A 25,317-nucleotide genomic window follows, 5' to 3' on the forward strand; every position below is an offset into this window, starting at 1 on the left:
CTTTCTTTCTCTTCTTAGTATATGGTACTGGATGTATTGTTGAATATATTCCCCACTAAAATGTGAGTTCCCTGGTCTTTCTTGCTCACTGACACATCCTCAGTGCCCAGAACAGAAACTGGTTCAGAGTAACAGTAAGTAAGTATGGAACAAATCAATACGTGAATGAATTAAATTTGTACCTACATATGAAAAATTATACATAAACACAAGTAATTGGCCTAGAAAAGGTTTAAACTACCATAAAAATTTTATCTTTTAAAATTTTTTTATTTAGAATTTATACACAAAAGACAAATAAATTTGACTTCACTAATTGACCACTGTAAAAAGTTCAAATAATGCAAATGCATAAAGTAAACCATTCACCCACTCTAAAAACAGGCATCCTGAAGCATCTGGGGCACAGTCTGGAAACTTTTCTCTATGTACATATAAGCATAATAAATGATTACTAATGAGTAGATGTTATAAACATTTCATGCTTTTTAATGTAATCCATTGAAATTTAATCTTTCAGGAACATAAAGAATTCTAAGAGCAAGAATGCTTTTTTTTTTTTAACCTTTAGATTTTAAATGTTTACTCTTGGGGTCTCAGTTTCCCCATGTGTAAAATGGGAAAAATAATAACTAACCCATAGGATTGGTACATGATACAAATGACAAAATATATCTGAAGTGCTTAGCACAGTGTCTGCACATAGAAAAAACAAAAATAGTTGATAAAGGTTAAGTTCAGGGACCAATGAAAACCCAAGAGGAAGACTACCAGTGACAGTGAAGATCAAAGAAGCTGCTTGGAAATGAGGGCTCTTGAGTTTTGGAAGGATCCACCAGGCATCTATCAAACCTAGGGAAGGTCATTTTGAAGGTCATTTTAGGCTAGAGGAAGAGTGTGTTCCTGGAACAAGAATATTAACAGCTGGCAGCCTTTTGGAGGGAACGGTGTTTGTGGAAAACATCTTGAAAAGCTACCCTGAAAAGGGAAAGTGAAGCCACAAAGCAAGGAGACCGCACAACAAGATGGAAGTTAAACGAAACATAAACCAAAAACTGCAATTGAGTGAGAGAAGAGAAGGGAGAGGATAAAAGAGTGAGAAAATAGAAGACCTGGGAACACAGTGAAAACTATGTTTATACTTATTTCAGTCTAGAATTGAGCTCCATTTTGCATATAATCACAAAGTATTTTTTGCACCCTTCGACTATGCAATAAATTTTCCAGAAAGGAAACTATCATACAAGTTTTATAACGATTGAACTTCAAGAGTTTGGAATTTTATAAGAATTGGTCAGTGTATTAGTTTCTTTTTGCTACTGTAAGACATTACCACAAACTTAGTGGATTAAGACAAAACATAAGTATTATCTGACGATTTTATGGTCATCAAGGCTGTGTTCCTTCTGAAGGTTCTGGCAGGATCCATTCTCTTCCCTTTTTCATCTACAGAGGCTACCCACATTTCTTGGCTCATGGCCCTGCACCACTCCAACCTCTTCTTCCGTTGTTACATCTTCTCTGACTCTGACATGAGGAGTCATGTCAGAGACACGTCAGAGTCTCCATGTCAGAGTCCTGTCTCTGTCATGAAGACCCTCGTGATGACCTGGGCCACACTGGGATAATTCAGTATAATCTCTGCAGCTCAAGATCCTTAACTTAACCATATCTCCAAAGCACCTTACACCACACAAGGTAACATATTCAGTTTCTAGAAATTGGCATATGAGCCTCCTCGGTGAGGCCATTATCCTGCTTACCACAGCTACCACTTGGGGAAATCATGTCACTGACTGTCACACCACTTGTGGGTTTTGAGTGGCTAATATAAAACACCTGCCTCAGTCTGCATTATTCACAGTCTTCTCAGTGCCTCTGAAAAAGAGCTGAAAAATATCTGACAACCTTATATGTCTCTAGTATAGTCCTGCCCAAGAATTTACACTTACTTTATTTTTTTTTACTTAGTTTACTTTCTCTTCATTTTTTTGTACAGTTAGAGCATTGTTTAAAAGTATGTGTAAACAGGTTATATTAGCCACACACATAATACAGGAATCATTACAAAATGTCTGTTAAGCATTTATTTCCAAAAGGCATCATTGGATCTGATAGGACAGAGAACCACTCAGTTAGACGGTGAATTATTATTTTTAGTGAAATGAGTGGTACTGGAAAATCTATCCTATGTATATGAAATCTGGTTGTAGCAGTAGCAGCAAGCGTGAAGTTGAAGGTAAATAGTCTATGGGAAATATGCTAATAAAGCAGGCAGATGTGCTTACAGGGTACTGCTAATTTAACTGAACTTCTTTCTTACCTCTCCATGCATTCCGTCTCAGACACTACTCCTTTCCTGGCCAGCCCTCTCAGCTGCTTACTCTCTGCTTCCAGCCCTGTGGGCATGGAGAAACTGACAGATAATGAAGCACCTGGAGAGTCAGCTGAAGAATCACACACAACTGGGCCATCAAGAAAGAAAAAGCCAATGTCACTCCACTGATGAATGCTCTTCCATCAAAGTGCAGTGACAGCTAGAAGAGGCAGCATGGCCAGGAAAAGAGGGAAGGCAGTGAAAGGATAGTAAGACAGGACAATTTAGACTGGGAGGACAGTGCTGGGAAATTGGGAATGAGGGCCCATTGGGCTATTTCAGGTTGTGGTGAACACTTCAAGCTGTATATTGTGATGAGGATGTGTAGAGAAGGAGCAGAGAAGAACACACAGTAAGGAAGCCAGAAAACAGGTTTGAGTGAACTCAGGCATACTCGCAGAAACTGGAGCATCATTTCACTACAGCTCTAAGGCTGAGTTACTTGAGTTCCCTTCAGCTGCAGGGTTCCCTTGCTCTCCATACTGGGCTTGAACTTTATGGTGAAACTGCTTCTTCCTCTTTGCTCTTGCCTCCCCCAACAGCAGGTATTTACTCATTGTCTTGTCCTCACTGTCTTTAGGTTTCTGTGTGTGTGTGTGTGTGCGTGCTTCTGGATTCTCTCTCTCTCCCTACATATGGCTGCTCTGAGGTCATGAGCCTATCCTCGATCCAGGAGGAATGCCAGGATAGTGGAGGCATGTCAGCATGACAGAACTTGATGACCTGGGGGCTGAGCCATGCCCACAGAGGTGGATAGTGCCGTGGACATGAGCAGTTGCTAGAGTCAAGCTGCCTGGATCCTGGCCCCGTCAGTTATTAGCTCTAACCTGAGCAAGTTACTCAATATCTGTAAGCCTCAGCTTTCTCAGCTATAAAATGTGGCAAAAGATAGGAAATAATAGAACTGATCTCATGGAGCTGTTCTGTATATTGAATTTTTGTAAAGCATGAAAAATGCTTAGCGCCATACCTGGCATTGGGTGAGTAACTCCTAAATGCTGGCCAAATTTCAGCCTGTGGGCCAACAAGACCATTTATCCATCATGGGTTTTTTGCATTAATTTCGATGTATAAAATAGTGCATTAACATTTTAAAATATTACATTAAAGTATTTATCGTGACTGCTAAGTTTCTTTGGCACCCTCTTAAATATTGTGCCTGCCTCAGTCACCTCATTGTAGATCTGGACCTGGTTATGGCAGTGACGCTGTGCTTCTGGAACCATCGGTTCAGGCAGGAGCCTTCCAGAATCATTTGCATTTTAATGTCTAGATTTCCCTTGCTACTCCTTCCTTTTGTGGACTATCTTACTTCTCTGTCCTATTTTATCCTTATCTTGTGTAATTGAGTTATTGAGGTTTGAGAATATTTTTGTTTGCAAAATTTGTATCTGGAATAATGTCTGGGCTTGGACTAATGTCATTATGTAGGAAGCTAGCATATTCATGTATTAGACACCTGTCCTTAGTTTCATTTTAAAGGAAATTTATTCTTAGCTTAAATAGAATGCAGAACTGCTGTTCTTAAGTCAAGTGCCTGATAGGAAATGGAAGAGTTATGAAACTGAATTATCTTTTACCAAAAAAGTCTAAATGTCATTAATACTTTAGAAGAAAATAAGTTTAAGCCAAAGAATGTTTAAAGTAACTCTTTGCTGAAGCCTAACTCACTGCTAAGAAAACTTGAACCCTAATTAATGAATTTGCTAAACAGAATGTGTTTGCAAAACAGCCCGGGGTTGATCTCAGTTAAAATAGCTATTGATATATAAGGACTTAGAACTCTTCAAGGAAAGAAGTAGCATATTATCTCCTAGAATACAGGTCAAAACCTCAAATGCCTCTCAAGGCCGGGAAAGCAGTGAAAGGCATGAGTTGGAGGGTGTGGGGAAGATGAGAGGGGGCGGAAGGTGAGGCACATGGTGAAGCGGAGGTGCCGTGCGCTGTTCAGAGGGCGCAGTGGCCCCTTAGCTCCAGGAGATTATTGCCATTTGGAAATCTTTACTAAGGTGACAGATATTCCAATTTTTCAGGACAAGCCCAAAATGCAGATATTGATGTGAAAACACTCACCTTTTAAAATATTGGCTCAGTACTTAAAAAAAAAATCACTCAAATGGGCAAAACAAAACACGACTAAGCTGCAAATTGCCAACCTCTGCAAAGAGAGTCATCTTTGTTATAAAGAAAAGGGAGAAAAGGATACATTTTTATTCTTTCCTTTTGAAATCCTATCTAGAGCATTTCTGAAGCGTGGAAGATTTTAATATTTGCAAATCAAAACACCTTCTTTGCTTTAGTGAACCTAAAAGAAAAGGCCACTTAGAGGACACTGCGGACACAAAATCAAAGTTTTGACTTCCGAACAGCCTGACACAAGGGTATTTGACCAACTTCTCTAGGTTGAAGTGCCATGAATTTTTCAGAGCTAATATTCCCTTCGGTGAAGAGAAGCGATTGCATTGCATTTGGATTGCATTACAGATCCTTTGTGTCATGTCCCAGAAAAACTCACCTAGTCTCTACCTCTTATTAGGTTTAAGCTCATTGGTTCTCCTTGTAGAATGACTCTCATTCCAAAACACTGGGTGTAACTCACAGGCTAGAAAAGCCCATTAGACCTAACAAAACTCAGAGAACCACAGGGGAGTTGGGCCGTGACCATATTTAATACTTAACAAAGAGAGCTACACTCTGAGGCATTATTATTTTTCCTTTGCTCCAGAAATACAAGGTGGATGTTTTGAGCAATTCCACTCAGGCCTCACCTCCCACAGGATTTATACGAATACATTTGCTCTTTGATGAAAGGGATTCTTAAAACCACTGGCGTCCACCACCCTTGAAGCTGACTCTTTTGAGTTTGAGATGCTAAGCTGTAACCAAAGCAAGCTTGAGCGTGCATTCTATCTCTGGAATGTCTCAGGGTACTGGAGAATTAAGGACGAGAAGACAGGACTGAAGGGAGTCCTTGATCTAGACCACGGGGGAATGAGACATGGAGGGATACAAGCTTTGGTAAGACAGGCTGCTCTCCACCAAGGTGAGAGAAAAGAAAAGGAAGAAGTGAAAAGTGAAGATTCCAATATCCACTTAACAGATACCATCACAATAAAAATCCATGATATTCTCCCAAAGCCTCAGCCCAAAGCTCATATTTGCCAAATACTGTTCAATATAATACAAGTTCAAGAGGAAGAAAGGCACTGGACAGCCAGTCCCCTGGGGCATATGGCAATAGAATTTGACCTACACTGCTGAAATGCCCAGTTTGTTCGTCTGGGTCTTCTATGGCTAAAATTCAGAAATGAGATGACTGTAAAAGTTAGTGTCAGTGTGTCTGATACACATAGCCTTTGGTCCTTTAAACAATATTTGTCTCAAAAACTTCCCTCTTTCTAGAAAAATGAAATAGTATTTTTTTTAAACTGAAATATAAAAATGTTAATTCAGGTTGATTTGTTTGTTTTACTGGGAAAAAAAATTGTAGACTCTCCTAAAATCCCTATTGTTGTGAGTCTGTAGAGATGATCTCCATCTCTTTTAAATTCATCTTGCTGGTTTTGTCATTTGTTATTCAGGCTGCATCTTCCAGAAAGCCACTGGGCATCTTTCACAGCCACGAAAAGATAACATGGATGAAAGATAATATGGACTCCACTTCAGGGAGCCTGATTTCCTTTCCATCGCCTGTCAGGACTTTCAAGGGGAATTGTCACTACCAGAAAGCAGTGACTTTTAATTTCCCTTAAGCTAGATTTGGCATTCAGATCCTCACAGCGATGTAAAAGGCCCAAATGACTCTTTCTGATGCCAGTAAGAACTGCATGAGCAGACAGAATTTAACTCTTGGGTGCTATAAACGCAGCTTATGGCTTCTTCTTCTTAAGTTGCCCAAATCTAGTTGCTACATTAAAAACTTCTCTATGCTATTTTCTCATAGGGTTTCTCTCTTTCCTTATATTCCTCCAAGTGGGGCACAGATCATTCTTGGGGATGCCAGAGGCACAATTCAGGAAATACCCAGCCAAGAACAGGAAGCACAAGTGGGAAAACACACAAGTTGGGGCAGACACTTGAGGACAATCAAGCAAAGGCTGAGAAGAAAATTCGTGAGAAGAAAATTATAAAGAAAAATGGATGCGGCAATCGTACCCCTTGGTATTTATCCAAATGAGTTGAAAACTTGTATCCACTCACACATGTGTGCGTGGACGTTTAGAGCAGCTGTATTCATAACCGCCAAAACTTAAAAGCAATCAAGTTTTATCCATTCAGTAGGTGAATGGATAAACAAACTGTGGTACATCCAGACAATGGAATATTGTTCAGTGCTAAAAAGAAATGAGCTATCAAGCCATGAAAAGACAGAGGAACATTAAATTGCTAAGTGAAAGAAGCCAATCTGAAAAGGTTATATATACTGTATTATTCCAACTACATGACATTCTGAAAAAGGTAAAACAGTGGAGACTAGAAAGATCAGTGGCTGCCAGAGGTTGGGGGTGGAGACGTGAACAGGCAAAGCACAAAGGGCTTTCAGGGCAGTGAAACTATTCTATGTGAAACTACAATGGTGAATATATGTCATACATTTGTCCAAACCCATAGAATGAACAACATCAAGAGCGAACCCCAAGATAAACTATGGACTTTGAGTGATAATGAGGCATCAGTGTAGGTTCATCAATCATAACAAATGGACCACTGTGGTGCGGGATACTGATAGCTGGGGAGGCTGTTCCTGCTGTGGGGTTTGGGGGGTGGGGAGTTGAATGGAGGAATCAGAAGGACAAGAGAACACCGTGGAGCGTGAAGACAGAATTAGCAAATGAAAACAACACCACGGAAAACGTTCAAGAGCCTTTTTTCTTCTGTAGCAGGAAAAGCTGGAAGCTACTACTCCAGGGACCTGAGATTAACACTGAGCTCCATTACTGGCCATGGCACGGATTGCTCAGGTGTAAATGGGGCACGGGGTGTTTTTCAGTATGCTTATCAACATTTAGGAAGCTCTCAGAAACCAGGTGCCAGAGAGAAGGGGGTAGAGGAAAGGTACGAATATTAAGAAAACACAATTTGTGTTTGGAGGAGAGCTTACAGTTCCGTGGGAAAGAGGGACATTACACTCATTAACAATGAGGTTGGTGGGGAATTCGATGGGAGGAAGAGATGATCACGGGCTGAACAGACTAGGGCCGGCCTCCGTGCTCCAAACTGGAGCACTGACTCCCTACCAACTATACACATCCGTGACCCTAGGTCATCTAACCAGTTAATGTTTCCTTCTAAATCAGTCTTATAAGTAAACGATGTAATTTTAGGAGCAAGGATAAGATCTTTCTACCAAAGAAAAATTGTTCCCTGTTTGCTAATGCCATGAATTCCACCCCTTCGACTCGATTTCATTAGCTCTGTCACCTATTAAAATGCAAATACTCTTAGGAGAGATTATACTTTAAGCCATATAATTCAAGTGTAACTTACTGTGAATTTATTTTTCAGATCTGAGGAGATGGCTTTGATGGAAGCAAGGATATAGTAAACTTGAGATCACTGAACGCCACAGAAATGTTTGGGCAGGAGGCTGAGAATATTTAAAATAATCTGTTAACTGTAGGCTTTGGCAGTTCAATTTTCTTTTTGATTAAAATCTAAGGAAAGCAGTGCTACCACTGAGTGTTTGCAAAGCAACCAGAACGTTGATTGAATGTTATTTTTACCATTAATATTGTTATTAATCTTGAAAATATACTTGGAGAGCAGAAAGTTTTATGGGAACAAGACGAAAGAGTCTTCTATTTATTTCAGCAAAGCTCACTGAGGTTCTACATTGGGGTAATAGAATATTCATTTGCCTGTCTATGCCCTCTAAGTATTTATTTTCCTCTGATTCCCTTGAGCTGAGGGGGTCAAGAACAGGTTTTGGCATTCCCATGTCCTACAAAACATATCTCAATATAACCTAACCTACTTAGTTTTCACCAGAATTTCTAGACAGGTCAACAAGACCTAGCATGATCTTGAATACATGACCACGACCTTGGGGTTCTCTCACGAGCATCCTGAATGCCTTTACTACCATGCTAGCCTCCAAGGCCAGCTTCCCCTTAAAGTTCTCACCAAAGCACACACATAAAGCCCTTCCCTTATTTCCCTTAGGGATGCTAAGATATTCTGCACTTATAAACAAAAAGAAAATAAACATAGAGGGGAAATAAAGCAAAAAAAACAGGAGAGGCTCCTGATCCCACCAATTAGCTACTTCCAGGGCTCTAAGGCCCTGCCCATTCCAGGCTCTCTCTAGAACACTCTAGAGAAAAAGGGCCCATATTGCATCACAGTACACACCCTGGAGCCCTTAACTCTCATACCCCTGCACACAAACACCTTATGACCTTCCACCAGCCACCAAAGAGCTTTCCAGTGCTGCTGCCTCCCAGACCCTCCCACTCAGTCCCTGTGTCTGGTCTGAGACTTGCCTCTCCCCTGGTTACTGAGTGACTTTGTCCTTCAGGACAGGCCTTCCTTCCCCTCACACCTCTACCCCCATACAATCTCCCTTGGATACTGGTTGACTCCATAGTAGGCCCAATAGATATTTTATCCACATGATGGCATTATATCTATGTAACAAGAAACATACATACATGCACACCTATTAAAGCCAAGGAGGAGTGAGGGAAAATGAGCACTTGAATTTTTGCATCACTCTTCCACCTGGACTGGAAGAAATAGCCTTTAGGGCAGGGTCTGTATGTCTGCTTATATCACCCCCATGCCTAGCACAGTGCCTGCTGCAATTAAGTACACAATAAATAACTGTTGCATTAGGAATGAATGAATGCATTCAATGATTTCCCCCACCACTTAACATCCAAAGAGAAAGACTAACTCAGTGCTCTGATACAGGCCCTGATAAACTCTCTGATTTTAAGGACATCATCAATAAAGCCTCCACTGATCCATCTCCAGCACTAAATTCTCTCTGCTGTTCACTTTCCAATGTAAACACCCAACTATGCTAAGCTGGAGAGATAATCAACTAAATAAACAACCCATTTGAGACGGGATCACCCCAAGGCAAAGGCAATACTTTCAAAACTACACATATATTCACTGAGGCAAAATGAATACTCAAAGAAAGAAAAATGCCATATATAGTAAGCTATGTGCCAGGAAATATGATACACACATCATTTACATTGTTTATTTAATCCTTAGAACAACCTTACAAGTTAGAAATTATCATCCTTATTTTGCAGATTTTAAAAGTAAACTTTAGAGAAGTGTTTTTACCCATGGTCACTTGTTCAAGAGGTTGAAAAGCATGAACTTTGGAGCCAAGCTGCCTAGGTTTAAATTCTGACCCTGCCCCTTCCTAGATGGGCGTCTTAGTCCATTCCTATAACAAAATGCCACAGACTGGGTGGCTTATAAACAACAGAAATTTATTTCTCACATTTTTGGAGCCTGGAAGCCCAAGATCAGGGTACCAGCGTGGTCAGGTGAGGGTTGCAGACTTCTCGCTGTGTCTTTACATGGTGGGAGGGTCTCTTCTATAAAAGCATTAATTCCCCTCATGAGAGCTCCACCCTCATGACCTAACCACTTCCCAAAGGCCCCACCTCTTAATAACATCACCTTTGGAGGGTAGGATCTGAATTTGGAGGGAGGATGCAAACATTCACACTATAGCACTGAGTAAACACAGCTTAACACACGTGGAGCTAGTAAGTGTACCAGTCTCTCATGGCCAAACCCATCTTTCTGTGACCAGATCTGTGATGCTAGGCCAGGCACTCTACAAAACACATTCCTGCTTAGTCAGCTAGCTTCGTGTTAGCTCTGTCAGTAGAGTGCGCTAGAGAGGGCTGCCAAGCTGGAAGAGCTAGAAGATACTTGCTCCTTCCTGGGTGTTTCCTCTGAGACTCAATCAGGGGCCCCACCCTTCTCTCCCTCCTGCAGAGCCACTGAATCCAGTTTGTACTGTTCTTGTAGAATCAGCCTTAGAGTCTGCTGGCCAGCACCCTCACTTCAGAGGACTGCATTTCAGCTCAGTGGGGCCCTTCCTCTAAGTACCTAAGAAGTTTTAGTAATCCCTACTCTTTCCTTTGTTCCATCAGCCCTGGGGGTAATAGCTGCTTCCTGGAACTGCTACCCCTACCCTATACCTTAGAGTTCTCTTTTCACTCTTTCTATTACTTGGTTCACAACTTTATAACCACTTAACAGTTCTTCATATCAAATTCACTCTGTTCAAATTATTGGCATGATTTTACTCTCCTGGCTGAACCTGAGGGACACAAGAACACCTGCCTGAGAATATTAAATGAGTTTGTCCTTGTAAAGTGCTCATAACTGTACCTGGAGCATAGGATTGGCCATATCAAGGTCAGCGATTACTTTCAAAGTGTTGAAGCTGGGTTAGAGCCCATGTCTGTCCATCTTCTTCCAGTCAACATGATGTTTCTCTAATAAAAATAGCTACCACCTACTTAGGGACTAGGCTTAGTGCGTTCACAGATGTTACCTGTTTTAATCTTCTTAAACACCTCTTAAGTGTTTTTTCCTCTATCAATTGACATCAAGAAAGGTATTCTGAGTTAAGGTATCCATTATCCTGAGAGGTTAGGCAAGGTCTCCAAAGAGTGCAAACATCTATACCAGAATAATAATTTTTTAGCATAAACTTCTCCAAATCCTAAAAACCTATTTACATCATTGCCCTATGTGTCACCAGCAATTAACATGATTTAAGCATCATGTGTGTGAGCAGAAGCAAGAAGAACTGCAATCCTGCAGCCTGTGGAATGAAAAACACATACACAGAAACATAGGCAAAAGGAAAAGGCAGAGGGCTATGTACCAGATGAAGAAACAAGATAAAACTCCAGAAAAGCAATTAAATGAAGTGGAGATAGGCAACTTTCCAGAAAAAGAATTCAGGATAATGATAGTGAAGATGATCCAGGACCTCAGAAAAAGAACGGAGGCAAAGATCGAGGAGATGCAAGAAATGTTTAACAAAGACCTAGAAGAATTAAAGAACAAACAAACAGAGATGAACAATACAATAACTGAAATGAAAAAAATATACTAGAAGGAATCAATAGCAGAATAACTGAAGCAGAAAAACGGATAAGTGACCTGGAAGACAGAATGGTAGAATTCACTGCCACAGAACAGAATAAAGAAAAAAGAATGAAGAGAAATGAAAACAGCCTAAGAGACATCTGGGACAACATTAAACGCAACAACATTCACATTATAGGGGTCCCAGAAGGAGAAGAGAGAGAGAAAGGACCCAAGAAAATATTTGAAGAGATTATAGTCGAAAACTTCCCTAACGGCGGAAAGGAAATAGCCACCAAAGTCCAGGAAGTGCAGAGAGTCCCAGGCAGGATAAACCCAAGGAGAAACACGGCAAGACACATAGTAATCAAGCTGACAAAAATGAAAGACAAAGAAAAATTATTAAAAGTATCAAGGGAAAAATGACAAATGCCATAGAAGGGAACTTCCATAGGGTAACAGCTTATTTCTCAGCAGAAACTCTACAAGCCAGAAGGGAGTGGCACGATATATTTAAAGTGATGAAAGGTAAGAACCTACAACAAAGATTACTCTACTCAGCAAGGATCTCATTCAGATTCAACGGAGAAATCAAAAGCTTTACAGACAAGCAAGAGCTAAGAGAATTCAGCACCACCAAACCAGCTTTACAACAAATGCTAAAGGAACTTCTCTAAGTGGGAAACACAAGAGAAGAAAAGGACCTACAGGGCTTCCCAGGTGATGCAGTGGTTAAAAATCCGCCTGCCAATGCAGGGGATGTGGGTTTGAGCCCTGGTCCAGGAAGATCACACATGCCACAGAGCAACTAAGCCTGTGCACCACAACTACTGAGCCTGTGCCCTAGAGCTTGTAAGCCACAACTACTGAGCCCATGTGCCGCCTCTACTGAAGCCCGTGCACCCTAGAGCCCATGCTCTGCAACAAGAGAAGCCACCGCAATGAGAAGCCTGCACACCACAAATGAAGAGTAGCCCCCATTCGCCAAAACTAGAGAAAGCCCACATGCAGCAACAAAGACCCAACACAGCCAAAAATCATAAACAAAATAAATAAATTTATAAAAAAAGGATTTATAAAAAAACCCAAAACAATTAAGAAAATGGTAATAGGAACTTACATATCAATAATTACCTTAAATGTGAATGGATTAAATGCTCCAACGAAAAGAAACAGGCTTGCTGAATGGATACAAAAACAAAACCCATATACATGCTGTCTACAAGAGACCTACTTCAGACCTAGGAACACATACAGACTGAAAGTGAGGGGATGGAAAAAGATATTCCATGCAATTGGAAATCAAAAGAAAGCTGGAGTAACAATACTTATATCAGATAAAATAGACTTTAAAATAAAGAATGTTACAAGAGACAAGGAAGGACACTATATAATGATCAAGGGATCAATCCAAGAAGAAGATATGACAATTGTAAGTATATGCACCCAACATAGGAGCACCTCAATACATAAGGCAAATGCTAACAGCTATAAAAGAGGAAATTGACAGTAACACAATAATAGTGGGGGATTTTAGCACCTCACTTATGCCAATGGACAGATCCTCCAGACAGAAAATAAATAAGGAAACACAAGCTTTAAATGACACAATAGACCAGATAGATATAATTGATATTTATAGGACATTCCATGCAAAAACAGCAGATTACAGTTTCTTCTCAACTGTACATGGAACATTCTCCCAGATAGATCATATCTTGGGTCACAATTCAAGCCTCAGTAAATTTAAGAAAATTGAAATCATATCAAGCATCTTTTCTGACCACAAGGCTATGAGATTAGAAATAACTTACGGGGGAAAAAATGTAAAAAACACAAACACATGGAGGCTAAATGTTACTAAATAACCAAGAGATCACTGAAGAAATCAAAGAGGAAATAAAAAAATACCTAGAGACAAATAGCAATGAAAACACGATGATCCAAAACCCATGGGATGGAGCAAAAGCAGTTCTAAGAGGGAAGTTTATAGCAATACAATCCTACCTTAAGAAATAAGAAACATCTCAAATAAACCAGCTAACCTTACACCTAAAGGAACTAGAGAAAGAAGAACAAACAAAAACCAAACTTAGTAGAAGGAAAGAAATCATAAAGATCAGAGCAGAAATAAATGAAATAGAAACAAAAAACAATAGCAAAGATCCATAAACTAAAAGCTGGTTGTTTGAGAAGATAAACAAAATTGATAAACCATTAGCCAGACTCATCAAGAGAAAGAGGGAGCGGACTCAAATCAATAAAATAAGAAATGAAAAAGGAGAACAGACAACAGACTGTTGTCTGTTACAACAGACACAGCAAAAATACAAAGCATCATAAGGGACTACTACAAGCAAATCTATGCCAATAAAATGGACAAGCTTGAAGAAACGGACAAATTCTTACAAAGGTATAACCTTCCAAGACTGAACCAGGAAGAATTAGAAATATGAACAGACCCATCACAAGTAATGAAATTGAAACTGCGATTTAAAATCTTCCAACAAACAAAAGTCCAGGACCAGATGGCTTCACAGGTGAATTCTACCAAACATTTAGAGAAGAGCTAACACCCAACCTTCTCAAACTCTTCCAAAAAATTGCAGAGGAAGGAACACTCCCAAACGCATTCTACAAGGCCACTATCACCCTGATACCAAAACCAGACAAAGGTACTACAAAAAAGAAAATTACAGAGCAATATCACTGATGAATATTGATGCAAAAATCCTCAACAAAATACTGACAAACAGAATCCAACAACACGTTAAAAGGATCATACACCATGATCAAGTGGGATTTATCCAAGGGATGCAAGTATTCTTCAATATACACGAATCAATCAGTGTGATACAGCATATTAACAAATTGAAGAATAAAAACCATATGATCATCTCAATAGATGCAGAAAAAGCTTTTGACAAAATTCAACACCTTTTATGATAAAAACTCGCCAGTAAGTGGGCATAGAGGGAACCTACCTCAACATAATAAAGGCCATATACGACAAACCCACAGCCAACATCATTCTCAATGGTGAAAATCTGAAAGCATTTCCTCTAAGATCAGGAACAAAACAAGGATGACCACTCGTGCCACTCTTATTTAACAAAGTTTTGGAAGTCCTAGCGACAGCAATCAGAGAAGAAAAAGAAATAAAAGGAATACAAATTGGAAAAGAAGAAGTAAAACTGTCACTGTTTGCAGATGACATGATACTATACATAGAGAATCCTAACGATGCCACCAGAAAACTACTAGAGCTAATCAATGAATTTGGTAAAGTTGCAGGATACAAAATTAATGCACAGAAATCTCTTGCATTCCTATACACTAACAATGAAAGATCAGACAGAGAAATTAAAGAAACAATCCCATTTACCATTGGAACAAAAAGAATAAAATATCTAGGAATACACCTACCTAAGCAGGTAAAAGACCTGTACTCAGAAAACTATAAGACACTGATGAAAGAAATCAAAGATGACACAAACAGATGGAGAGATATACCATGTTCTTGGATTGGAAGAATCAATAATGTGAAAATGATTATTGTATCCAAAGCAGTCTACAGATCCAATGTAGTCCCTATCAAATTACCAATGGCATTTTTTACAGAACTAAAACAAAAAATTTCACAATTTGTATGGAGACACAAAAGACCCCGAATAGCCAAAGCAATCTTGAGTGAAAAAATGGAGCTGGAGGAATCAAACTCCCTGACTTCAGACTATACTACAAACCTACAGTAATCAAGACAATATGGCACTGGCACAAAAACAGAAATATAGATGAATGGAACAGGATAGAAAGCTCAGAGATAAACCCACGCACCTACAGTCAACTAATCTATGACAAAGGAGGCAAGGATATACAATGGAGAAAAGACAGTCTCTTCAATAAGTGGTGCTGGGAAAACTGGACAGGTACACGTAAAAGAATGAAATTAGAACCCTCCCTAAACACCATACACAAAAATAAACTCAAAATGGATTAAAGACCTAAATGTAAGACCGGACACTATAAAACTCTTAGAGGAAAACATAGGAAGAACACTCTTTGGCATAAATCACAGCAAGATCTTTTCTGACCCACCTCCTAGAGTAATGGAAATAAAAACAAAAATAAACAAATGGGACTTAATGAAACTTAAAAGCTTTTGCACAGCAAAGGAAACCATAAATAAGTCAAAAAGACAACCCTCAGAATGGGAGAAAATATTTGCAAACGAATCAACGGATAAAGGATTAATCTCCAAAATATATAAACAGCTCATGCAGCTCAATATTAAAAAAACAAACAACCCAATCCAAAAATGGGCAGAAGACCTAAATAGACATTTCTCCAAAGACATACAGATGGCCAAGAAGCACATGAAAAGCTGCTGAACATCACTAATTATTAGAGAAATGCAAATCAAAACTACAGTCAGGTATCACCTCACACCAGTTAGAATGGCATCATCAGAAAATCTACAAACAACAAATGCTGGAGAGGGTGTGGAGAAAAGGGAACACTCTTGCACTGTTGGTGGGAATGTAAATCGATACAGCCACTATGGAGAGTAGTATGGAGGTTCCTTAAAAAACTACAAATAGAACTACCATATGACCCAGCAATCCCACTACTGGGCATATATCCAGAGAAAACCATAATTCAAAAAGACACATGCACCCCAATGTTCATTGCAGCACTATTTATAATAGCCAGATCATGGAAGCAACCTAAATTTCCATAGACAGACGAATGGATAAAGATGTGGTACATATATAACAGTGGAATATTACTCAGCCATAAAAAGGAACGAATTGGGTCATTTGTAGAGACATGGATGGACATAGAGACTGTCATACAGAGTGAAGTAAGTCAGAAAAAAAAAACAAATATCGCACATTAACACATATATGTTAAATCTAGAAAAATGGTACAGATGAACCGGTTTGCAAGGCAGAAATAGAGACACAGATGTAGAGAACTGACATATGGACACCAAGGGGGGAAAGTGGGGGGGGCTGGGGGGATGAGTTGGGAGATTGGGATTGACAGTATACACTAATATGTATAAAATAGATAACAAATAAGAACCTGCTGTATAAAAAATTTAAATTATATTTAAAAATAAAAAGAAGGAGTGGCAGCCTGCTAGCCTCAGACCAAGAGCCCAACTCCATCTCTAAAAAAAAAAAATGTGTGTGCATCTAAGGATTAAAATTTTGGAATTTCAAATTTTCTCTTGTTTTGTACATCTAAAATATCAATGAAATATTATAGAATTTTAAAAATTACTAAGTGCCTATTTTGTGCTAGGCACTGGGTTATAAGTGCTTTCACATATATTATATCATTTTATCCTTAAAATGTACTACATTAAGAGGTACAATCATCTTCATACAAATATGTCCAAGGTCACATAGCTAGTAAAGTGACAGAATCAGGAATTGAAGCCAATTCTTTCTGACTCACGGAGCTCATGATTTAGCCAATTCACCACAGGTCATAGGTGAGGGTCATTCTCCACAGCAGATGCTGAGAGAATGAAGTTTAGTAAAAATATGAACTAAGACAGGAACAAATCCCTTCACTGTGAAGGGCTAAGAAAATAAAGAGCTGAATCTGGGAGAGTACCTTCTGACCTTGCTTTCAGAATTGTTTGTAAGCCATGGCAATTCCGAGGTTCTGTCACTGGGCTGCTAGATTCCATTTCAATTCAAGGATCTCTCTCCAATTTCATTTTTGCAATTATGGAGGCAAAGTAAATGAAAACCAAAAACACTTTGTTTCTGGGTAATCCTTGCCTTCCGAAAACAAGTCATTCTTTTCAGGAAAAAACATCAGCAAACTAATTTTTTTTTAAAGGAGCAATGCAGAGGGGGAAAATAGCATACCTTTTGCTTGGTGCTTGATTTCAGGCCAACTCGGGAGTGACTTTTGGACTAGAGGAAAAATGAGAAAGAAATTTATGAAGAACACAGTATAATGGTAGAACTTATTCTGAAGTCATTTCTTCTAGAAGGTATAAGTTTTCATTTAATAGCCAAAAGAAAACGAATTAATTAATTTTTAAAAATCCTTTCCCCTAGCCTTCTTTCACAGCCTCTGGAAATCTAAGAATAGAAGTAGAGCATAGACTCCACTGTTGAGTTTTACATACCGAATGGAAGACTGTTTAAGTCCTGGAGCTGAGACAGCAAAGATGCACCTACACTTTGTCAATGCCTGGCTCATATTTACCAACTCAGCATCTTTCTTAGAGGACACCAGCAGAAACTGAAAACTGCAACGCATGAGCAAATAACTTCCAGCTATAATAAGGCAAAGGGAAAGGAGGGGAAATGAATAAAAGAAGAGGAAAGGAAGAAAGAAGAGGAGAGAAAAGAAAAAAAAATGCTCTATAAATTGGAAAAAGAGAAAATAGAGGCAGAATGAAGAAAAGGGCACGTTTATGGCAAGATTTCCAAGAGCATTTCAATAGAGAAGATTTTAATCTCTGCTAATTTAAATGTATTTTCAGTAGGTGGAAACGAAGCTCTCAAAAACGTTAGTTCTAATAGAGGGCTTTTTATTTTCCAACAAGATTATCTAATCTTATTTGGAATTAGGAAAGGTAAAACAAGCATTAATTAAGAATATTTTGGTATAGATACCATTATGATTTTTCTCCCAATGAGAAAAAAGCAAAATCAAGCTTACTATGTTTAGCATTCAGATAGTGAATACATATGGCATTAAGTGTACGATGAATCAAAGTTAACTCTAAACCAATTACTACACTGTACCTAGAAAAAAGCCTAGTCTCTAGTCCTCAAATTGTTTGATCCCAGGATTACTTTACACTCTTAAATATTATAGGGGTCCCCAAAGAGCTTTTGTTTATGTGGGTTATATCCATTGACAATCACTGTCCTAGGAACTGGAAATGAGAATTTTTTTAAATATGCATTTATTAATTCATTTTAAAATAGCAATAATAAACCCACTACATGTTAAATAACATATTTTTATGTATTTTATGTATATTCCTAAACAGAAAAAATTAGTGAGAAGATGGTATATTTTTCATGTTTTTGAAAATCTCTGATATTTAGCTTAAATAGAAGACAGATCCTCATACCAGCTTCTGCATTTAATCTATTGTGATATGATATGTTTTTGGTTGAACTAAATGAAAAGAATTCAGCCTCGCGCAGTTATGTAGTTGGAAAAGGAAAAAGTATTTGTAATAATCTTTTCAAATAATTGTGAATATTCTTCTCTGATATGACCTCAAAACTTGACAATTGGTAGTTTCTTAAAGGTTAGTGACTATGTAGAATAAATCATACAAATGAACTTTTTATACTCTGTTACATAAAAACTGGTTGATCTATCTTGCACTTTGAATAGATTTTTCACCCACACATGTTTGTAGCATCATACATTGGATCATCTGGAAAGCAGTGGTTCTCAAACTTTATAGAGTTCGCAAAGATCATTTAGGGGGCTCTTAACCATGTAATTTGCTGAAACTCCAAGTCAGGAGGTCTGGGGTGGCCCCCAGGAATGTGCATGCTAACAAGCATCTAAGGAAATTCAAATAGATACATGGTCCACTAACTACAACTTGAGGACCACTTGCCTGTGAAGAATGGTGGTAACTTGGGATGAGAAGTAGGAAAATATGGAAAATGGCGTTAATGCTCTCTCTCTTTCTCTTTGAAGAATACAAATAAATGAACCTCTTTTCCCTTTCTCTTTTAAATGCCTGGTGTTAAAATTCTTAATCTGATTGAACCAGTGGGTGGCACAGGATAATTGAAACAGGCTGAATGTTGTTAAAGTACTCAAACTACTCCAAAAGCAATCTGCAACGGTTCTTTAACCTCTCCAGTTTAAAAACATAAGCACACAGATTCTGTGTTTATGTATATTTTTAGAAATTTAGTTGGGTTTCTATGCCATATTAAATGCCATAAACATCTGTGAGTATGGCCTTTATACGCAACTCAAAGTCATAATAGCAAACATGACCTAAAAGACAAGACTTCCATTTATGAAAGGGATTAAAAGCTGTGATGGTTAGTTTTACGTCAACTTGACTGGGCTAAGGGATGCTCAGATATCTGGTAAAACATTATTTCTGGGTATATCTGTGAGGATGTTTCTGGAAGAGATTAACATTTGATTCAGCAGACTGAGAAAAGAGGTCCAGCCTCACCAGTATGGGTGGGCACCATCCAAACTGTTGGGGCCTCAAATGGGAGCAAAGGCTAAGGAAGAACAAATTCCCTATCTTCTTGAATTGGGAGGTCCATCTTTTCCTGCCCTTGAAGAAATATATATATATATATATATAGAGAGAGAGAGAGAGAGAGAGAGAGAGAGAAATATATACATATATAGAAATATACACATATATAGAAATATATTTCTACTGGTTCTGTTTGTCTGGAGAACCCTGATTAATACAAAAGCCAATCCAGTTCCAGAGAAATAACATTTTCATTTGACATTAAATGAGTTCTTTGATCTCTCCTTGTAAATGTCTTATCTAGACAGAATGGAGGTTGGACCTGGCAAAAATACCACCTGCATTGTACGTATCATGCTATACATTAAGTCCACACTTACAGAAGTGTGGCCTTCTGAAAATTTCTTTCATTAGTTAGGTGTTAAGGACTTAGAGCTTATTTCCACATAGAAGTAATTTCTTTTTTTTGCGGTACGCGGGCCTCTCACTGCTGTGGCCTCTCCCGTTGCGGAGCACAGAATCCGGATGCCCAGGCTCAGCAGCCATGGCTCACGGGCCCAGCCACTCCGCGGCACGTGGGATCTTCCCGGAACGGGGCACGAACCCGCATCCCCTGCATCGGCAGGCGGACTCCCAACCACTGCGCCACCAGGGAAGCCCAGAAGTAATTTTATAGGCTACAACACAAAGCCCTATTTAACCTCTGATATAAGCAAAATGCTCTGCAAGTTCAATAATTTAAAAAAAAGTATACTATCACAGTACTAACACCTATACAAAGCATAAAAATACTAAAAATCAATTAAGAAACCATTTTGCTTTTCTATACATCTTGAAAAATAAAAAAGTATGTGTAATTTGAAGAAGATGGAGACTAAGGTAGAAACTCTGGAATTCCGAAGTGGCCTTACTAGAAATTTCAGGACATGGTATTCACTGCTAATGCATGACGGCTCATGTTTGATGCTCCCCCCACACCTCCCCTCCCAAGCAGATGGTTTTGCTTTTCTTGATTCAAGTGCAACCCAGCATTACTCTGCTCTGTAGCATCTATGAATAGGGTCACTTAGGACTACTAAGGGGTGAAGAAAAGCAGGAAAACAGAGCGGTTGTTAAGCATCTCCCTGTGGCAGGGCACACTGTGCCCAGGCTAGCCCTCACTGGGGACTGACTATTGCCCATTGTCACCTGTGGTCCAACACAGAATCAGAGGAGACAATCAAAAGGGGGGAAAAGCTTGTTTTCCTCAAATAAATGAGTAAAATTGAAAAGAGAGGAAACATGGGGAAGGAAGAAAGATAAAGAAGAAACTAAAATAAAAATAATAAACATCAGCAGCTCACCTTTTCTGAGCACTTACAATGTGTTCCCAGCACACCATCCAACTTACATCTTTTACGTGACCCACATAACATGGCTAAGAGATAAGTATAATTATATTATTATCTCAATTTTATAGAGGGGAAGACTGAGGCATAGGAAGCAAAATAATTTGCCCAAACCCATACTGCTGTTAAGTGGCAGAACCAAGACTTAAACTAGTTGGTCTGATTCAAAGCCCATGGTCTTAAAAACTACTACACTATTTATATGGGAATAATTGCCCAGGGAAGAATTTAGCAGAGTCTAGAGTAGTGAAAATCAGAGAATACCCAGAAACTGTGTTGCACAACAATCGCTTCAAGAGAAAGAAAGGAAGTTGTAGGGAAAAGGTAGTAGATCAGAAATGTACCCAAGTCAGACTTGAGCTGGCATCAGTGGCCAAGGACCCCAAGATGTTCTCTAGAGGCAGCAAATGGCAGAAGGGAAGGAGAGCAGAGCGGCTTTGTGGTGAGGCAGGAAGGGGAAGGGTTATTAATTAACTGGACCACATCTGCAACAAACATTCACAAATCAGGTGCACCTCATCTGGGGAATGCCTGCATGGTATTTTATTGTAGTCTTCAAGACATTTAAATAAAAATAGCCTACCGCATAAGGCTAACCCTCCACCCCACATACACACAGCGTACATAAAAAAGTGGCAGCAGCAGCTGAAGGAAACGTTATAAAAGAAATCCTTGATTTTCTTCTATAGTCAACTTATACCAAGCTGTCCTCGAATTCTGACCTGAACTCGTTAAGTCAGTGTTAATTAAAACAGTGGGTTCTGTAAAGTCACTCCAAAGTTGAAAACAGCAAGAGATGAATGTGCTTCTGTTTTCCAGACTTATTTATGAAAACGAGCATTCTGACATCTAAGTCTGCAGTCGTGATTGAGTCCATAGCAAGCAGGACTTGAATGGAAACCAAAAGGGAATGTAAGTGACCTCTCCCAGCAAATACCACCCCTTCTCCCCACGAGCAATTCTGCCCACATCAGAAAAGGCATGCCAGTATGTGATTTCTCTGCTACTTTTAGCAGAATTAGGACATGTTTCAGTTTTCCCTACCAACAGTAAGAATTCAATTTAAACCCCTGATGAAACTGACAAGAGAGCACTCTTAAATATGGTCTCTGGTCTGAGTTCCCTTAATTGGAGCTGCAGGCTAATTTAATGGGCTCACTCTCAAATGGGGTGATTAGCAACCCAATAAATCATGTGAGTCCTAGCCGGCTCTCTTAGCAGGCTGTATTCAGAAGTGTCACCCCATGTTTAGAGGCTGGAACAAGGGACACCTCTGAATTGATGTGACATTAAAAATCCTCCCACTTCACGTCCTTGTCTGTGCTTGCCTTCCAGAACACAAAAGAAGAAATGGCTGAAACAGAAAGGTTCCAGAAACAAGAGCGTCTGCCACATAATGATTTGCCAGGTGATAACAGTGCAGTCAAGACTGCACAGTATTAAAAGAAGATACTCCCCTGCCCTGTGGATTGTTTCTTAATCGGATCCTCTTTGGAAGAAATCATAAAGACAGTTGAATTCAAAAGGTCTATGATGCTCTGAAATGCAATTCTTCATAATGTAGGGCCCCGCCTCCTTAACTGAGGGAGAGGGAAAGTATCTCAGTCTCCAACAGAAGTTTAAGGAGTCCTTCCTTTCCGGTATAAATGACTGGGACAAAATTCCTCTCTGGTCACTGAGCTGCTGTCAGGTCCTTCTAGATTCCCTTTCTCTGGTTTTATTCTCTTCTCACACCTTGGGTCACTGGACCCAACCCCATCTGAAGGGAGATGACTGGATGGTCTAATCTGGGAGCAGTGGTGAGTCACCATCGTTGCTGCTGAACTTCTGTCTGCCCTTCTCTCTGGTAACAGTGCCATATGTCTGTATCAGTCAGGCTCCCGGCAAGAAACAGAGGGCACTCTAGCGAGAGTTTAATGGAGGGATGTTGCACGGAGGTGTAGACAGGATCAAGGGAAAGCAGTAAGGGGTGGTGGGGACGCACCCCAAGCTAACATCAGTGGTCAGTAATTATCACCGCTGACCGAAGGGAGAGCTGTAGCCCAGGAGAGAGCACTATGGGGAACGCTGCAGCTTCCACACCGCAACCCAGCTGGCAAAGAGGCAGAGAAGTCTACCCCTCACCCTCCCAGCGCCTGCAGCCACAGCCCATCCATCGGCCAAACGCGGGTGGAAGCCAGAGGACGAGGGACTTAAGAGTCTGTAGAAGTCAGCCTCCTGGTGCAACGGGACATCTCCAGCACCAGCACTTCAGCCTTTCTTTAGGACTCGCCACCTTCCCGTGCCTTTTCCCTTCGTAAGGAATAAGTATTTTGTGGTGAGACTATGAATAGGTCTGTTTTTCATAGTTCTTCACCAACGTTCAATCTGTGTCAGTTTGAACTCACGGTTCCCTGTTTTATTCAGTGAGTTTTAACCTCTTAGTGTCATTATTTATTTTTGAAGCTCAAATTGTCCCAGATGTGGAGTGTGGAGCCCTTCAAACTGCTCCTGAGTCCTTTGGACATGCTCCTCTCACTCTCTAAGTGCTTCCTTACTTTCATGCACAAAATGTTGCAGGTTCATCTTTTGCCTTCCCTGCCCAACCCTTCAATCAGCCATTTCTCCAGGAATCCCTGGCTCCTTTCAGTGGAGAATGGTATTTAGAAACCATAGGATATTTATATTTAAAAAGCAATATCTACTGCATAGACACACATTTACATTTATATTGATCTTTTACTCTACATCTCTATCTTTCCATCTATCTATCCATCCATCCATCCATCCACAACCAGAAAAATCACAAATCCACACCAATACCTCCAGTTCCAATCCAGTATCACAGGGTTGATTTTATCTTTCCCCCTTTCCATATTTGCACCACGTTTCTCTCACAACGGGAATCCGGCCCCTCCTCGCCCTGCCTGGGTTCGGACCCTCTCCGGGAGCTGCCTGCCTGCACAGGGGGAGCCTTGTCACTCTTCTCAGGCGCTGACACCTCACTCTGGGCCACCTTTGTCCACAGACACCCTCCTCATACCGCCTGGGCTCCAACACGCCATGCCAGGCCATCCTCTGCTCTGGACCCCCTCCTCATGCAGCCTGATCTCCAGTACCTGCACTGGATGGACACCTCCTCACCTCACTCAGGCTTTGACACAATACACTGAGCAGCCGTCCTACTGGATGCTCTTGTTATGCCCCCCCTGCACAGAACAGCCTCCCTCTGGGATGCCCTCCTCACCCCCCATTGGGTCCAACACCCTGCTCTGTGCCACCTCGGCTTTCCACCCCTGCCCCCAGCAGACTCTTAGCTTGCTCAGCCCCACTTAATGGCTTTTAAGTGGAATGGTTCAGAAAGGGAAAGGAAAAGACTGGAAGAAGAAAAGAAACAGAAAGAGGAAGAACAGGAGTGTTGATTTTATAGAATATAAACCAAGGGCATTAGTGGCCATGTTACCCCCATCACAAAGAACTGCCTAAGAAAAATGCGTGAACACCTGGGTCCAGCCATGCCTGAAGCCAGGTATACAACCAGATGTTCACTATGTAAAGCAATAAATTAAATGATGTGCTCAAGCTAGTTTCAACTGGGATTTATGGCACTAGGAATTGGCAAAATCTTAATAAATAGCATCACCTTTGCTTTTAATCTAATTTTTATCTTGTGGTATAATTCTAATAACTGACTGGGGTTCTACAATATATCTAAGTCCTTATTAGGTATCATAACTCATATAACTGGATTTTCCCTTTAATAACTTGACAATACACCCACCATACTGTGAGCAGGATCATATTAATGTCTTTCTACACTTTGAGCAGAACCCAAACCCTAGCATGTACTCCATAAATATTTGTTGACTCTGGCATGAAATCACACCTTGTTCTTTATAGGCTCCACTAAGAACTGAAGTCATATCCCTCAATCTGAGCCTGGTATCTGGGACCCCATGCCCTTAGAATGCTGACTGACATCCTAAAGAAAACTGCAGCCTTGTATATTTAAAAGGTCACATATTATTCTGATAATCATGGTGAAAACTAACACTGTTGTGTTCTTCTAAGTGCCACAGGCTTTACATATAGTATCTCATTTAATTCTCACAACAAATCCTATAGTATGGGTACTATTATTGTCAGTCCCATTTGAAAAAGAAAACCAAAGCTCAGAGAGGTTACCTGATTTGCCCAAAGGCACCCATCTAGTCAGTGTCTGTGTCAGGATTTGAACTCAGGCAGCCTTTCTTCAAAGCTGCCTTCCT

At 40.0% G+C, this 25,317-nt stretch overlaps 1 protein-coding gene across 4 annotated transcripts in view; it reads right to left on the minus strand.

The window, feature by feature from the left end:
- Window positions 1-25,317, minus strand: part of RASGEF1B (RasGEF domain family member 1B) — a 590,923-nt gene that overhangs the window by 444,732 nt on the left and 120,874 nt on the right. For 3 of the 4 annotated variants that reach the window (XM_060299539.2, XM_060299544.1, XM_060299543.1), the window contains exon 2: window positions 17,341-17,388. The exons of the other annotated variant lie outside the window; for it this stretch is intronic. In XM_060299539.2, coding sequence (XP_060155522.1) covers window positions 17,341-17,388 — 48 coding nt within the window. The remainder of the gene's footprint in view (window positions 1-17,340; window positions 17,389-25,317) is intronic. 4 annotated transcript variants of the gene reach the window in all.

This window comes from Globicephala melas, chromosome 5, assembly GCF_963455315.2.
Source record: "Globicephala melas chromosome 5, mGloMel1.2, whole genome shotgun sequence".
Classification (NCBI taxonomy): Eukaryota; Metazoa; Chordata; class Mammalia; order Artiodactyla; family Delphinidae; genus Globicephala; species Globicephala melas.